The 15,032-nt window shown below is 36.0% G+C and overlaps 1 protein-coding gene across 1 annotated transcript in view; it reads right to left on the bottom strand.

Moving 5' to 3' along the window:
- The window catches only part of SLC35A3 (solute carrier family 35 member A3), a 52,485-nt gene that overhangs the window by 20,619 nt on the left and 16,834 nt on the right, over window positions 1–15,032 (bottom strand). The window contains exon 2 of the mRNA XM_082686528.1: window positions 4,852–5,056. Within this exon, the coding sequence (XP_082542654.1) occupies window positions 4,852–5,038 (187 nt within the window). The 5' untranslated portion in view covers window positions 5,039–5,056. The remainder of the gene's footprint in view (window positions 1–4,851; window positions 5,057–15,032) is intronic.

The raw sequence follows: 15,032 nt of genomic DNA, 5'->3' as shown, positions 1-15,032 counted from the left end.
CTCGCTTCCGCAGCACATATACTAAAGGTTAATATCTGATATTTACCCTTTCCTCACCCTAAAATAATAATAGTAAAATAAGATGTAACTAAAAGTTACCAAAAGATTTTTTTCTTATTCCTCATTTAAACATTTTTAAAATTAGGGACGCCTGGGTGACTCAGTCAGTTAAGCATCTGCCTTCAGCTCAGATCATGATCCTGGGATCCTGAGATAGAGCCCCACATCACGCTCCCTGCTCCGGGGGGAGCCTTCTTCTCCCTTTGCATACTGCTCTCCTTGCTTATGCTCTCTCTCTCTGACAAATAAATAAATAAAATCTTTTTAAAAATTTTTAATTAAACTAAAATTTTAAATAATTAATGCTATCACATATTTTTCTCACCAGCAGTTTAGGGAAGGTCTTGTTCCATGTCCCTTCCATTTCCTATTACTGTTAGGCTTTTTATTTTCATCAATCTAAAGATAGTGGAAGTGAGTCTGTGGCTTTAATTTGGTCTCTCTGATTACTAGTGAGGTTGATCTATATTTCTATATTTTAAATACTTACATAAGCATGTTTTTATATATTTATCTTTTTTTTTTTTAAGATTTCGTTTATTTATTTAAGAGAGAAGAAGTGTGAGAACAAGCAGGAAGGAGGGGCAGAGAGGAGAAGCAGGCTCCCCACTGAGCAGCAAGCCCTAAATTTGGCTGATCCCAAGACCCCAGGATCATGACCTGAGTTGAAGGCAGACACTTAACCCATTAAACCATCGAGGTGCCCCATATTTATGTGAATTTTATTCTACCTTACTGGTGACTCAGTCTTCTTTTTTTTAAACCACCAGATCTAGACCGTTTTACAGGTGAAATTCTTTTTTTTTTTTTTAAAGATTTATTTCTTTATTTCGCAGGGGGAGGGGGCGGTAGAGGGAGAGAGACTAGCAGACTCCACGCTGGGAGCAGAGCTGGATGCTGGGCTTGATCTCACAACCCATGAGATCATGACCCAAGCCAACTACTGGAACTCATACAGCAATTCAGCAACGTGGCAGGATACAAAGTCAATGTGCAGAAATCAGTGGCTTTCTTATACACTAACAATGAAAAGACAGAAAGGGAAATTAGAGAATCGATTTCATTTACTATAGCACCAAGAACCGTAAGATACCTGGGAATAAACCTAACCAAAGAAGTAAAGGATCTGTACTTGAGGAGCTACAGAATACTCATGAAAGAAATTGAAGAAGACACAAAAAGATGGAAGACCATTCCACACTCTTGGATCGGAAGAATAAACATCATTAAAATGTCTATACTGCCTAGAGCAATCTATACTTTTAATGCCATTCCGATCAAAATTCCACCAGTATTCTTCAAAAAGCTGGAGCAAATAATCCAAAAATTTGTATGGAGTCAGAAGAGATCCCGAATTGCTAAGGAAATGTTGAAAAACAAAAATAAAACTGGGGGCAACACGTTACCTGATTTCAAGCTTTATTACAAAGCTGTGATCACCAAGACAGCATGGTACTGGCATAAAAACAGACACACAGACCAGTGGAACAGAATAGAGAGCCCAGATATGGACCCTCAACTCTATGGTCAATTAATCTTCGACAAAACAGGAAAAAATATACAGTGGAAAAAAGACAGTCTCTTCAATAAATGGTGCTGGGAAAACTGGACAGCTATATGTAGAAGAATGAAACTCGACCATTCTCTTACACCGTACACAAAGATAAACTCAAAATGGGTAAAAGACTTCAACGTGAGACAGGAATCCATCAGAATCCTAGAGGAGAACATAGGCAGTAAACTCTTCGGTATCAGCCCAAGCCAAAATCAAAAGACAGACACTTAACACTGTTCTGTGGAGAACACTGGTTCTCCTCCTTAATCTGACCTCTAAATGTTAGGAATGCTACAGAGCTTAGTCTTTGTCCTTCTCTTCTCAGTATATACTAAATTACTTCATCTAATTCTTGACTTTAAAGCAATATATAAGATGACAAATCTTTGAGTTCCATATTCGTATGTCATACTATTTAACATTTCCATTTGAATGCCTTATGGGCAACTCAAATTTAACATGGCCCAAAGAGAAACCTTAATTTCCCCTTATCTTCCATATATCATTTACTGCAGTACTCACTCACCCAGTAATTTAACCTAAAACATAGGAATTATTCCTCAGACTGGATTCTCTATTTCCTTGACCATCACATACCTAATCTACTAGCAAGTCATGTCAGCTATAGCTTAAAAAGACATCTGTGTGAACCAAATCAATGCCATCTTGGACAAATCTGCTATGATGACCATTTTGAGATATGAAGCATTCCGGAGCATAAATCCCACCCCCACTCAAATGCATGTGCGCGCGCACACACACTCTTTCCTTTTTTTTAATCACATCCTTAAGTATCCCCTTGAAATATAATGTCCATGATTTGTCTTGGAGATAAGCCACTGGGTGGCTCAGTTGGTTAAGTGTATGCCTTTGGCTCAGGTCATGATCTTGGGGTCCTGGGATCAAGCCCCACATTGGGCTCCCTGCTTAGCAGGTGTCTGCTTCTCCCTCTGCCATTCCCCTTGCTTGTGCTCTCTCACTCCCAAATAAATAAGATCTTTAAAAAATTTTTTTTCCTCTTTGATAGATCCTCAGCATGTACTCTCCAGCCTCAAGGGGCTAAAAAAGCAGGTCTTAAGGGAGGCAGTACTGCAGAGATCTACTCCTCTTGCAGCTATTCATGACACCTTTGTCAAGCTGCATCTGTCGGCCTTTTTCTTTGGTCTCAGAGCTCCTTCAGCCTTTGGAGGTTGTTTTGCACTTACCTCCCCTTCACAGAACAACTCATAAACATCATCTCTTCTCTAGCAATGTAATCTAAGCCACTAGCATCTTCTTGCCTGGACTAGTACAACAGCTTCCAAACATGACTTCCTGAACCTATTCTTGCATCTTCTCTGCTGTTATGGGTACTGCATTGGTTTTTCCATGTGTAAAACAGGACATGTTTTAAACATTCCAATTATTTCTTTTTGTTTTTAAAGTGAAATTTGTAGCCTACAAAGCTATCTTACTCAATGCCAATTCAATTCTCCTCCCAGATCAATATGCTACAGTCACATTGGCCACCATGATAGTTTCAAAAGTATACCAAATTTACCACAACTTAATTAAAAAATGGGCAGCAGACTTGAACAGATATTTCTCTAAAGATATAAAAACGGTCAGTAAGCACAAGAAAAGATGCTCAACATCATTAGTCATTAGGAAAATCAAATCAAAACCGCCATAAGACACAATACCTACTAGAATGGCTATATGTTGTTGTTGTTGTTTTTTAATGGAAAATAATGATTGGTGAGGATGTGCTATAATTTAAGAAAAACAAACAGAAAACAACAACTGTTGACAAAGATGTAGGGAAATCTGAACCCTTGAACAGTGCTGGTGGGAATGTAAAATGGTACAGTTGCTGTGGAGAAGTCTGGTGGCTCTTTAAAACGTTAAATGCAGAATCATCATGTGACCAAACAATTTCACTCCACAATATATACTCAAAAAATACAAAAGCAGGGACTAGAGCAGAGACTTATACTTCTATTGCAATATTATTCATTATAGCATTATTCACATAACCGAAAGGTGGAAAAAACTCAAGTGCCCATGAATACATCAATGACTAAAATGTTATATATACAAACACACACACACACACACATATATATATATATATATATATATATAATGAAATATTATGTAGTCATAGAAAGAATACAGTTCTGATATGTGTTACAATGTGGATAAACCTTGAAAACATTAAGTTAAATAAGCCAGACATAGGAGGAGAAACATTATATGATTCTACTTAGATGGACTATCTAGAAGATGCCAATTCATAGGGACAGAAAGTACATTAGAAGTTTCCAAGAGCTGAAGATAAAGGAGAGTAGGAGTTATTGCGTAATGGTTACATAGTTTCTGTTTGATGTGATGAAGTTTTAGAAAAAGATGGTGCTAATGGTTGCACAACACTGTGAATATAATTAGTGCCAATGAGTTACACTTAAAAATGGTTAAATGTATAACATTTATGATATACATGAATGTGTAAAAATATATTTTACTATAATTTCAAACAGTTAATAATGTAATATATCCAAAAAAACACAAAATTGTACACTTCAAAATCTGACTACTATGGTACATGAATTTTATCTTCATAAAACTGTTTTTTTAAAACTATATCAAATTAGTCACTACTGGACTAATCATTGCAGCAAATAAAATAAAAAGCATTGACTTTAATTATGACTTCTTTAAATTTCTAAAACTACAGAATTATAGAACTTACTTTTATTCTCAATTATAAATGCAAGAAACCACATTTCATAGTTCTAGCATTAACCAGAAGACATGAATCATGATATAGATCAGAATAAAATATGTCTGTTACTGGACTAAAACTGTCCTGAGAAAATGAAATCTATAGGGGCACCTGGGTGGCTTAGCTTGCTAAGCTTGGCTGCCTTTGGCTCATGTGAGGAAAACAGGGTCCTGGGATCAAGCCCCACATTGGGTTTCCTGCTTAGGGGGAGTCCACTTCTTTTCCCTCTGCTCCTCCCCACTGCCTCTTGTGCATATGCATTCACACTCTCTCTCTCTCAGATAAATAAACTCTTAAAAAAAAAAAGAAAATGGAAAATATTGAAATGTTCTTAATACTACGACATTAAATAAGGCAATAGTGCTCAAATGTGTAGTTATCAATATATATTTTACATACATTATATGTAAATAACCCCAAAACAATCAAATAAACTGCAATGACTTAAAAAACAAAAAACCAAAAAACTTACTGCTGTCTTTGTAGACTAATAAAATGCAGGCCATTATTTTCAAAAGTTCGGCAACAACCACTGCTGTAGAAGATAGATAACGAGGACCCTCCTCTTTTAAAGTCCTAGAATAACGCATTGTCAGAACCAAACTGGTAGTCTGAAAGACTAAAATTCCCAAGGAAAGGTATTTTAGGTTGGCAGACATTGTTTTATCTTCATTTGCCTGAAAAACAAAAGAAACAGGGCAAATAAAATCAGAAAATACAGAAACAAATATTAAAAATCAGTATGAGACTTCTTGTTCCAGACAAGATAGAGTTAAGCGCATTCCACCCTCCTGCCAGCTAATTACAACTATAAATCCTGGACCAAAGGAAAAAAGTTAACTACTGTATGACTCTGGAAGGTGAAGGAAATAGACAAACTGACTAGAGACCCCAGATCCTGAGTGATAACCCAACTGGAGACTTTTGCCACTTATGTATCTCACCCTGGCTGCCATAACAATTTACAACCTGGAACCACAACAGGTAGAGAGCAATAACAAACAGAAGCCCCAAGGAAAACCCATTTTCTCCAACCAAAAGAATAGGAAGATAGCAGCTCTGCAGGATGGAGCCCTACTAACTGGATGTTATGCAATGTGTGGACCAGAGATTTGCTGACCATCCCTACCCCACATTGATGAGGACAGAGACAGTGGCCCTCTTTCCACCCACGCAGGTCTACAGCTACAAATACTAATGAAGCTGAGCCCCATGAACCACTCCTGCCCCAAATGAGGCAAATGTCAGCAAAGAGGCAGCACCCTTCCTCCCTCTCTAAAAATGAAGATTTAAGTAGGAACAAAGGTCTCATAATACCCAAATGTCCTTGATATAATCCAAAAGGAGTATATTCTTCATACCAAACAACAACAAAAAGGAAAATCTCAACTAGGATGCGTAAGGACAATCAATAGACAAAAACACAGAGTTGACAAGGTGTTGGAATTATGAGACAAGAATTTTAATTTTTTTTGTTGTTCTTGCTGTTTTTTAGAGGGAGAGGTGGGAAGGAACAGAGGAAAAGGGAGAGAATCTGAAGCAGTCTCCACACCCAGTGTGGGGCCCAATCTCAAAATCCTGAGATCCTGACCTGACCCCAAATCAAGAGTTGGACGCTTAACCCACTGAGCCACCCAAGTGCTCCACTGACCTCCAAATAAGAATTTATTATTTTTTTGAAGATTTTACTTATTTAAGAAAGAGAGAGCATGAGGCAGGGGAAGGCGAAAGGCAGAATCAATGTGGGGCTCAATCCCAGGACCCTGGGATCATGATCTGAGGAAATGCAGACACTTAACTGACTGAGCCACCCAGTTGCCCCCAGACAAGAATTTAAAAGAAGCTACTGTAACAATGCATGAACAAGCAATTATTAACACTCCTGAAATAATTTTAGATTCATATAGAACAAAAAATATTACAAGAGTTTTTGTGTACTCTTCACCCAGCTTTCCCTAAAGATAAGAGTTGCAAAGTTCCTATATTCTCCCTAAAGTAATTCAGAATCAACTCTAAGAAGCTCACTTTAACTATGAAGATACAAATAGGTTAAAAAGTAAAAGAATGGAAAAAGATATGCTATGAGAAAAATAACTATGAGAAAGCTGAAGAGGCCAAATTAGTATCAGGAAAAATAAATTATGTAAGCACTATTCCTAGAATTACAGAAGGACATTTCATAATGATAAGAGTCGATACGTCAGTAAGTTATAGCCACTACAGATGAATATGTGCCTAATAACATAGCTTCAAAACACATGAAGCTAAAACTAATAGAATTAAAAGGAAAAAGCAAGTAAACCCATTAAGTCATAATGTGAGATTTTAACCCACTTTTCTCAGTAATTACACACACATACACACCAAAAATTCCCTGTATGAATAAAGAAGATCTGAACAATGCTATCAGCCACTATAACTCAAAAACATGGAGATGCTCCACTAAGAGCCTCTTTTAAGGAAGGACTTAATGCAGTGTGTGTGGTCAGTTAAGTGCCTCTCCACCCAAGGTCATATCCTTTGCTTCCAACTGGTCTAAAGATTCAATGCAATCTCAAGCAAAACTCCTACAGGCTTTTTTGCTAAAAACTGACAAGCTGATTTTAAATTTTATATGGAAATACAAAGGACCTAGAAAACCAAAACAATTTTGAAAAGGAAAAACAAAGTTAAATAAGTTAAACTTGTGAGGTACAGCTGGGTGGCTCAGTCAGTGAAGTGTCCAACTCTTGATTTTGGCTCAGGTCGATTTCAGGGTCATGAGATTGAGTCTGGCCATGGGCTTCAAGCTCCGTGAGGAGTCTACTTGAGATTCTCTCTCCCGTGCTCCCTCTGCCTCTACCCGCACTCATGCCCATGCATGCCCTCTCTCAAATAAATATATCTTTAAAAAAAAAAAAAAAAGGAGAAGCTAAGCTCCTGAAATTCTATACTTACTAAAAAGCTCTAGTAATTTAAACTGATATTGAGGGGGCACCTGGGTGGCTCAGTCATTAAGCGTCTGCCTTTGGCTCAGATCATGATCCCAGGGTCCTGGGAGAGAGTCCCATGTTGGGCTCCCTGCTCAGCAGGAAGCCTGCTATCCCTCTCCCACTCCCCCTGATTGTGTACCTGCTCTTGCTGTCTCTCTCTGTCAAATAAATAAAATCTTAAAAAAAAAAAAAAAAAACCAACGTACTAACATAGGACAGAAGGATAGATCAACGAAACAGAATATAGTCCACAAGAAAATCCATTCATATCTGGTCAAATGACTTTGACAATGGAAACAAAAAGAAATAATTCTAGAACAAGACGTCTGCATTCTTTTTAAGTGAATCTCTACCCTTATCTACTTCACACCAAATATTTAACTAGAAATGGATCACAGACCTGTCATAAAAGAGACAGTTATAAATACTCAAGAAGAAAAAGGGAGAAAAATGTAGCCAGGTAGGGAAATGTAAAGATTTCTTTCTTTCTTTTTTTCCAATTTTAAAGATTTATTTATTGGGACGCCTGTGTGGCTTAGTCATTTAAGCCTCTGACTACTCTTGGTTTCACCTCAGGTCATGATCAGGGTAGGAAGGACAAGCCCCATATGGGGCTCAGCGCTCAGTGGGGAGTCTGCTTGAGAGTCTCTCTCTCCAGCTCCTCCTGAGATTATTTCTCCATCTCCTTCTGCCCCTCCCCCCATTCTCTCTTTCTCTTAAACAAATAAATAGGGAGGAGAAGGAGAGCAGCAGACTCGGGGCTCGACCTCACTACCCTGACTGAGATCATGACCTTAGCTGAAACAAAGAGTTGGAAGCTTAAGCAACTGATGTCACCCAGATAGGACATGCAAAGGTTCTCAGATAGGATACAAAAAGCTCAAAACTTAAAAGAAAAATACGGATAAACTGGATATTACCAAAATTTAAAACTGTTCATCCAAAGATACTATAAAAATAATAAAAGGCAAACAACATCATGGGAGAAAATATTCTCAATACATATATCTGACAACGGCTTTGCATCCAGAATATATATAGAACTCCTAAAACACAATGCATGCAAGACAATCCATGAGTAAAAAGATCTGAATGGCTCACCATTTCACGAAAAAAGAAAAATGAATGGCTAATGGCAAATGAAAAGACATTCAGCATCATAGTCATTAGGGAGATACAATTAAAACTACAATGAGATACTAGTATATACCTATTAGAATGGCTAAGATTATAAAAATTGATGCTACCAAGTGATGGAGAGGATTTTGAGCAAATAGAGCTCTTAACATTGCTAGTGGGCCACTTTGAGTAACAGTTTGGTAATTTATTCCAAAAAATAATAAAAATCTTTTCATATAACCTAGAAATTCTACTCTTAGGTATATACCCAAGAGATTTGAAAGCATTTATCCATAATACTTATGAATGCTTATTCATGGGAGTTTTATTTGTAACAGCCAGAAACTGGAAACCCAAATGCCCATCAACCGGTAAATTACTAAATATACTGTGGTATATCTTTATGATGGAATACTACTTAGCAATAAAAAGAAATGAAATGCTGATGCATGTAAAACATCAATGAATATTTTTAAAAATCTGAGCAAAAAAGTTTATAGACAAAATAGCATATACTATATGATCCATTTATATGAAATTCTTAAAAGGGCAAAAGTAATTTGCAGTGATGCAAATTTATGCTTGACCATGGCCAGGGGTTGTGGTTGGGGGTTGACTACAAAAGGATAGCAAGAGATTTTTGGTGGTGATGGAAATATTCTGTATTATGATTATGTAATGCTTATACAATTGTATTCATTTGTTGTAACTCACTAAACTAAACATATAAAATCGGTACATCTTATTGTGTGTAAATCACAGCTCAACAAAGCTGATTAAAGACGAAGACATACTATGTAGGAGCATTCCTCAGCAGGCTTTCCTCATGGCTTTGATTCTGGCTCTAATTTCTTTGGATTAATACCAATGGTGTTCTGTTAGCCTGTTCTTCAGCCCAACTTCCATGATTCCATCTTCCATCCTAAGTTTTGTTAGTATGGACCCTCTTTATTGTATCTCTCTTTATAGCTCTCACAAGCAAGCCACCAATTACAGTTCTAGGTATATGACCCTCTGTCTTCTCTTACATCATAATTATACTAAAATAGCCTGTAATATATTCAAACAGATTCAACAGTCATTATTTGGTGCCTATACTAGGCCAACTACCATGGTTATAGAAAAAGCCTATCCTTGAAGACATAAAGTCTATCTCATTAAATTTAGCAATTCTCTGACTGAATATGCTCCAAAATCAAACAATGTAATACCATCAATACGAGGATAAAATTTTTAATGATGAAAAAGAATGAAAAAAATTACCTTAAGCACTTCATATGAATTTCAGAGAGAAAATCTGAATAATGTATGTCTTTTTTGTCACATATAAAGGATCAAGCTTAGAGGAAAGAATACATTGATTTATGTATCAACCATCTCACTTCTGTAAATCTACATTAGCAAGAGTCCTAATGTGAAATAAAATTATAGCATTTTAGAGGTAGAAGATACTTTAGAAATTGGCTAGTATAAATATCTTCATTTTAAAATGAATAGTGAACACAGAAGTTAGATGACTTGTTCAAGGTCACTAATTGGAAATATATACTAATTGTATATTAGTATATATACTAATATATACTAATTGTAAATATATAGCTACATATCAGGTTCGCTAGTTCTCATTACATGCTACTGTAGAATTCCAGAGGACATCTGGTGGCCTTTATCTCTGTATGGAAGGAGAGCAAGTTGCCAGCAATCTACATTTGGCATAGGCACCTGATTCTCCTGGAAAATCTATTCAAGGAAGTCTTTTGTTTATTCTGTGCAGCTGAGACCATAATGTACCTGTTATAACAGCAATGCTCTAGTTTATTTTCAAATGAAATTTTCAAGGTCAGATTCTAAACCAGGATACACTGTTTTTACTATTTTGCTTTTCCGTTTTTTGTTTTTTTTTAGAAACACTCTTGTTTTTATTTTATTTTATTTATTTGACAGACAGAGATCACAAGTAGGCCAAGAGGCAGGCAGAGAGAGAGGAAGGGAAGCAGGCTCCCTGCTGAGCAGAGAGCCCGATGCGGGACTCGATCCCAGGACCCCGGGATCATGACCTGAGCCGAAGGCAGAGGCTTAACCCACTGAGCCACCCAGGTGCCCCTGCTTTTCCGTTTCTAAGCATATACAACATCAACACATTCAACTTGGTAATTCAATTCTTAATTATTATTAGTTAACAGTCTCTTACAATGTATTTTTTTTAAGTATGTGAGATAATAGAAAAAAATATATATTGGTCTCTGCCCTACCTCCTGACACAGGGATCCTGAAACCCTTGTAATTTCCGAAGTGATAAGGGCCGTAGGAGCATCTTTTGTTCTAATATTTGGTCTTTGACCCCCAGTCCTTACACAGGGCTCCTGAAACCCTTATAATTTCCTGAATGATCAATTGATCATGCCTACATGATGAGAACTCCATAAAGATCCCACTAGTAGAAGGTTCAGAGAGCTTTCAGGATAACAAGCTATATACACCATGAGGAAGACACATCCCAATTCCACAGGGACAGAAGTTCCTGCACTCAGGACCCTCCCAGATCCTGTGCTTATATATCTCTTCATCTAATTGTTCATTTGCATCCTTCCTCATATCCTTTAATAAACTGGTGTAAGAAAGTGTTTCTCTGAGTTCTATAAGGCAGTCTAGCAAATTAATCCAACTTTAGGAGGGGATGGTGGGAACCTCTGATTTGTAGGCAAACTGGACAGAGTTGTGGGTAATTTGGTGACCCACTACTTGCAACTGGATCTTAAATAGGGTGGGAACAATCTTACGGGACTGAGCCCCTAACCCATGGGATCTGACACTATCTGCAGGTAGAGTGTCCTAACTGAGTTCAATTGTAGGATACCCAGCTGGTGTCACAGAGAATTGCTTGGTGTGAAGAAACCATACTTCCTCCCCAACATTTGGTGACCAGAAATGTCAGAAGTGAGGTGTTCTGGATGAGGAGTAAAGGAGACACAGAGGAGGAAAGAACTGGATTGTTTTTCTAATACAAAGTTGAAAAGTAAAATATACACAAACAAATGATCATTTGTATTAGATCAACTATAAAGAATTACAATTTAATTCACAATTCTGCCTAAGGGAAGTATAAACTCAAAATGAAAAAAAAGGTAAAAATACAAGTATTTCTAAGATCATACAAATATACATAGCTTGGTTTTGAAATACAATACTGGTAAAACTAAATATTTTCGTTTAATACACACCATAAATTTGCAGCAAATCCATAAACATGAAATCTATCAAAACAAAGATTATATTCCATTTCTAAATGTATATAAGACTAATATTGTTTCTTCATTTTAAAGTGTATAGTATTTTCTCATTACTGTTGAACACAAACTCTATAAACAATCCTATGTTTAAGATTTAATTTTAGTCCTCCCTATATTTTCTTCTCTTGCCATCTAATTCCTTTTTAATCCTTTCAGGTATCACTAATTCTCTAGTTTCTTTGTTTTCTTTGTTTAATTAAAATTTCCTATCTAAGAAACTTGCAAACCCATACTCAACAAGAAACTGCTAAATTCTCTCAAATATGTAGCTCTTTTCGATTTACTACCAAAAGCCTTACAAACCAATCAATAAATTACTGCCCATGTCTAAGCTCCCTGAACTCACTTTGGGTTCAGTGAGGCTCTGAGGTTTACAGCAGGATCAGAGTAAGGATGCTTAGATGTTCCACTTTCACTTAATAGCTAAAACCTGAAAAATGCACTCTTCTTGATTACTAAAGAACACTATTTCATTCTGATGGTTTTGTTCCTTTGTTCTGTTTTTTAAAAATAGCATTTACTGGGCACCTGGGTGACTCAATTGGTTAAGCAACTGCCTTCGGCTCAGGTCATAATCCTGAAGTCCTGGGATCAAGTCCTACTTAAGACTCCCTGCTCGGGGACACCTGGGTGGCTCAGTGGGTTAAGCCTCTGCCTTCAGCTCAGGTCATGATCTCAGAGTCCTGGGATCAAGCCCCACATCAGTCTCTTTGCTTGGCAGGGAGCCTGCCTCCCCCTATTTCTCTGCCTGCCTCTCTGTCTACTTGTGATCTCTCTCTCTCCTTGTCAAATAAATAAATAAAGTCTTAAAAAAAAAAAAAAAAAGACTCCCTGCTCGACAAGGAGTCTGCTTCTCCCGCTGACCTCTCTCCTCATGCTCTCTCTCTCTCCAATAAATAAAATCTTTTTTTAAAAAATAGTACTTATTACTTTATTTTTAAAAGCAGTATATTCTTAGAAAAATGAGAAAAAACGTATTTTAATTGGTAAAAATGTGAACCATAATCAACTATCCAAAAACATCTAATGATATTTTGGTATAGATTTTGTCAATAATTTTTCTTATTTCAGTTTTTTGGAAATCCCTAAACCCCAGGACTTTAGTGGCAAAGGTGAAATAAAGTACCTAGGCCATTTCATATTGATACTTTTAAGTTTTCAACAACATTTTGGGTTTCCTATTTACATGGAAAATAAAGTCTTATAATCACAAAGTTTCACCTTTTCCTAAAAGAGAGATTTTTCTTGAGGGGGGAAAAAAGATGGAATTTTAAAATTCAATGAAATATCAAGAATATAACAAACATCCATGATTCCATAACCCAGAACTGATGTCTCAATTTTGTCACATTTGTTTACCTTTCCTTTTGTAAAGGAATAAAACATTACAACTAAAGTCGAAATCCCCTTTAAGCCATAACTCTAAGTCCTGTTCCTTTCTCCCTCCCTGGTAGGAACCTAGTACATGTTTAGAGTATTTATTTCTACTCTACCATTAAAAATTTTTCATACATATATAAACATAATCATAAGCTATAATTACATTAACATGGCATCAAACTGTATCCATGATTTGGCATTTTCCTTATTCTATTCAGCATTGTTTTACTATCTATATTCATATACAGACCTAGCTCACTGCTTTTCACAATTCTAATGTTCCATCAAATGAATGAACCTTTTACTTATCCATTCTCCTACTGATAAACATTTAGCATCCTTTTCCTTTCAAAATTTAAATTTAAAAATTTAAAAATTTCCTGGAGTGCTCAGGTGGCTTAGTCGGTTAAATGTCTGCCTTCAGCTCAGGTCATGATCCCAGGGTCCTGGGATCGAGCCCCATGTCAGGCTCCTTGCTTAATGGAAAGTCTGCTTTTGCCTCTGGCCCTTCCTTCTGCTGGTGATCTCTCTCAAGTAAATAAAATCTTAAAAAAGAAAGTAGCTCCCAAACATTCTTGCTTTACAATGTCAATTCTAAGTTTAAAACCTTAAATGTTTTAAAGGCTTAAAATGTTTAAAAAATATACATTACATGAAGTATATGTATCATTAATGTACACTACTGCTACCATATCTACCCCCAAATTAATCAGAATTAGTGAGAAATGAATTGTGTATACCATCATTAACTGCATTAGATATGCATTAACTAATTTTGAAATATTCAAAACGTTATATACTAATAATTTTTAGTCACCTTTTTAGACATAGATATGTCCTTGTACGTAAGTATGAATATCAGTCTGGCTACAGACTTATTCCAATAGCTTACCAAAATGTATACATAATCTTTAGGACTATATATGAAACCCATTATCTGTATTTTGGGCTATCTGTATTTTGCTGATATGTCTCCAGCTACTAAATGTCCTAAAAGACCAAATGTTTAGTCAATGTTTTTAGACTGTAATCAAATTTACATAGATTATGTTAAAGACTACTAAGTATCTAAGAAATTCTGCATATCAATTTTCCTCCAATTGTAAAAATAAAAGGCTCAATTTCTTAACTCACGGTTTTTTCAGTAAGCTATATTTACATTTTCTAAACACTAGTTCTGAAATATATTCCTAAGTGCAATATAATAACTACTAGAAGTTAATGACACAATAGAGTACATATGAAAACACACAATTATAAAATGCTAGGCAAGTATCAGTTCACATTATATGCTATTCAGAAACAGTTACTTGTTCAAAACACATCTTTTAAGATTTTCCCAAGTAAATGAACAGAAAAATAAATACATACAAAAATACTGACCTCAGTTGCAATTTTTTGTCCACTGTCTTCCATGATGCCAAACTTTAAAACTGCAACCTATAACTGTATGCTAAATATTGACAAATAAAATTCATCACAACTGCCTTTTCTTCTGACACTGGCATTTATATACCATCCTTTCAAACTACCTCAGAAGTAGCCACAGCAGGTCCTAAAAGTAGCAACAATATGTCCTACTTGAAATCCATAATAATCTTGTAGGAAATCCAAAAATTTTATTTTTTATAAAAGTGAAAGAAAAATGAGTCAAAGATAATTTATACTATCTGTATAACCAATTTTATTTCTATGATAGAAATAATAACTACCACTAAATTAGTTCACTTTTAAGTGCAGGGCACAATCCTGCTCAGTAACACTTAATAATCAACACTTTACTATCTAAGGTTCCTGTTACATTCTAAGTAAAACAACTTTTCATTGTTTCTCCTTCCCTTTCTTCCTCAATGTGTCAGGTGTCGGTTTACATAAGGCAAATATTACCTGTA

Source organism: Mustela nivalis (genome assembly GCF_964662115.1).
Source record: "Mustela nivalis genome assembly, chromosome: 10".
NCBI lineage: Eukaryota > Metazoa > Chordata > Mammalia > Carnivora > Mustelidae > Mustela > Mustela nivalis.
The sequence above is the reverse complement of the archived record's forward strand: the minus strand, read 5'-3'. Positions and strand labels throughout refer to the sequence as shown.